The following is a 1,496-nucleotide window of genomic DNA, read 5'->3' as shown; positions in this document are numbered from 1 at the left end:
ACCATCATTTTATATTCATTATTTGGATTCATACCATATGTTTACTGTGAACTATTTTTATTTCTTAGGAGCTGAAGCATCGTTAAAAGGCCAAGGCCCACCTACTACAAAATGTGGAGTGCAACACACTGAATTAAGTAAATAGAATTAAATTAATATATAGCATGTTGCTTCAGAATGTATTACTACCATATTATTCCATTAGATACCAGTAATCTTATTCATGTACTTGATATACTAAAGAAGCACAGATATTCTGGTGTTGATTATTATTACCTTGGTCTTCGTTTGGGACTGCTCCCTGGTACACTTGATGTTATTGAGGAAGAAAGCAAAGGAAATGTTCGTAAAGGCCTAAGAAAATGTTTGACAGCATGGTTGGAACAAGCTGACGATGTAAAGAGTGTTGGTGGTCCAACTTATGATACATTAATACAAGCATTGAGGGATGAGGAAGCGATTGCTGTAGCTGATGGGATTGAGAAAGGCATCAATAGTAAGGAATGAGTTTACTAATGATTTATATTGATTATTATTTTTGTGTGGCATTAATATTGCGAATCCGCAAAAGTTTTTTCTGTGAAAAACTGATTTGTATCAATCCGCGAAATTTTAACTTCGCAAAATTAAAATGCTATACGGTAGTATAGCATTCAAGTTTTAATTATTTTATTTTATTTTTTATATTGCAATAAACTTGTCACTCCCATTGACTTGATTGTACATGTATTTTTGCATGTCATTAATTACTGTATAGCACAAAATTTTTGAGGTCTCTAAACTTTGAAGTTCTTTGAATATTTGTGAAAATTGGTTCCACAAAAATCAAATTTTACAGTACAAAGACGGCAGAAGGCATAAATTTGCGCAATAGATTTTTAGGTGAATTCGCAAAATTTACAGCCCTTGAAAATTTTGTGCTAAATGGTATGACACATTTTAATATTTATGTAATTTTCTTAGGAGCTGAAGTATCATTTAAAAGTATACCTGCTACAAGACCCACAATGCAACCCACTGAATTAAGTAAATAAATTGAAATAGTCTAACTATTATACATGCATGTATATACGTGTATGATGCTTCAGAAATACATTGATATTTTTAATAGTATGTAGTATGTAGTAATTGTAACTTTTCACTAGTGTATAGAATACTAATTATTATGATCCTTATAGATGAACTTAAAAGTGTACATGTTGCTGCAAAGAATTCATTTCTTATTCACGGTAAATCTACCCAATCACTTAATTGGGAGGAATATGGTATAAGGATAACAATACCACAAGGAGCAGTGCTACCCTCTGATACTGTACAGGTCACTATCACTGCTCTTGTAGGAGGAGATTTTATATTCCCTGAAGACACTGAGCTTGTTAGTGCAGTATACGCTATAAATACCTCTAAACCTTTCCTTGAGCCCGTGAAACTGGAGATACAGCACTGTGTCTCCATAGAAACAGTTTCTCACTGCAGTTATCTTAGTTTTTCTACTT

At 32.7% G+C, this 1,496-nt stretch overlaps 2 protein-coding genes across 2 annotated transcripts in view; both read left to right on the top strand.

Moving 5' to 3' along the window:
* The first annotated feature begins 28 nt into the window (after positions 1-28).
* Positions 29-507, top strand: LOC109588908 (uncharacterized). The gene is made up of 2 exons (XM_020005008.1): positions 29-137; positions 206-507. Exons 1-2 carry the CDS (start codon positions 38-40, stop codon positions 505-507), a joined length of 402 nt encoding a protein of 133 aa, XP_019860567.1. The 5' UTR covers positions 29-37.
* Positions 508-864: 357 nt separating this feature from the next.
* LOC109588907 (uncharacterized) overlaps positions 865-1,496 on the top strand; it is a 1,055-nt gene continuing 423 nt past the window's right edge. The window contains exons 1-2 of the mRNA XM_020005007.1: positions 865-1,026; positions 1,179-1,484. Coding sequence (XP_019860566.1) covers positions 930-1,026; positions 1,179-1,484 — 403 coding nt within the window. The 5' untranslated portion in view covers positions 865-929. The remainder of the gene's footprint in view (positions 1,027-1,178; positions 1,485-1,496) is intronic.

This window comes from Amphimedon queenslandica, unplaced genomic scaffold, assembly GCF_000090795.2.
Source record: "Amphimedon queenslandica unplaced genomic scaffold, v1.1 AMPQUscaffold_11776, whole genome shotgun sequence".
In the NCBI taxonomy this organism is placed as follows: Eukaryota; Metazoa; Porifera; class Demospongiae; order Haplosclerida; family Niphatidae; genus Amphimedon; species Amphimedon queenslandica.
This window is presented reverse-complemented; position numbering and strand designations above follow the sequence as displayed.

Coding starts and splice junctions, on each gene's coding strand:
- LOC109588908 (XM_020005008.1), top strand. CDS start 38: ATGTTTACTGTGAACTATTTTTATTTCTTAGGAGCTGAAGCATCGTTA. Junction 138..205: donor AGTGCAACACACTGAATTAA/GTAAATAGAATT, acceptor TTATTCCATTAG/ATACCAGTAATCTTATTCAT.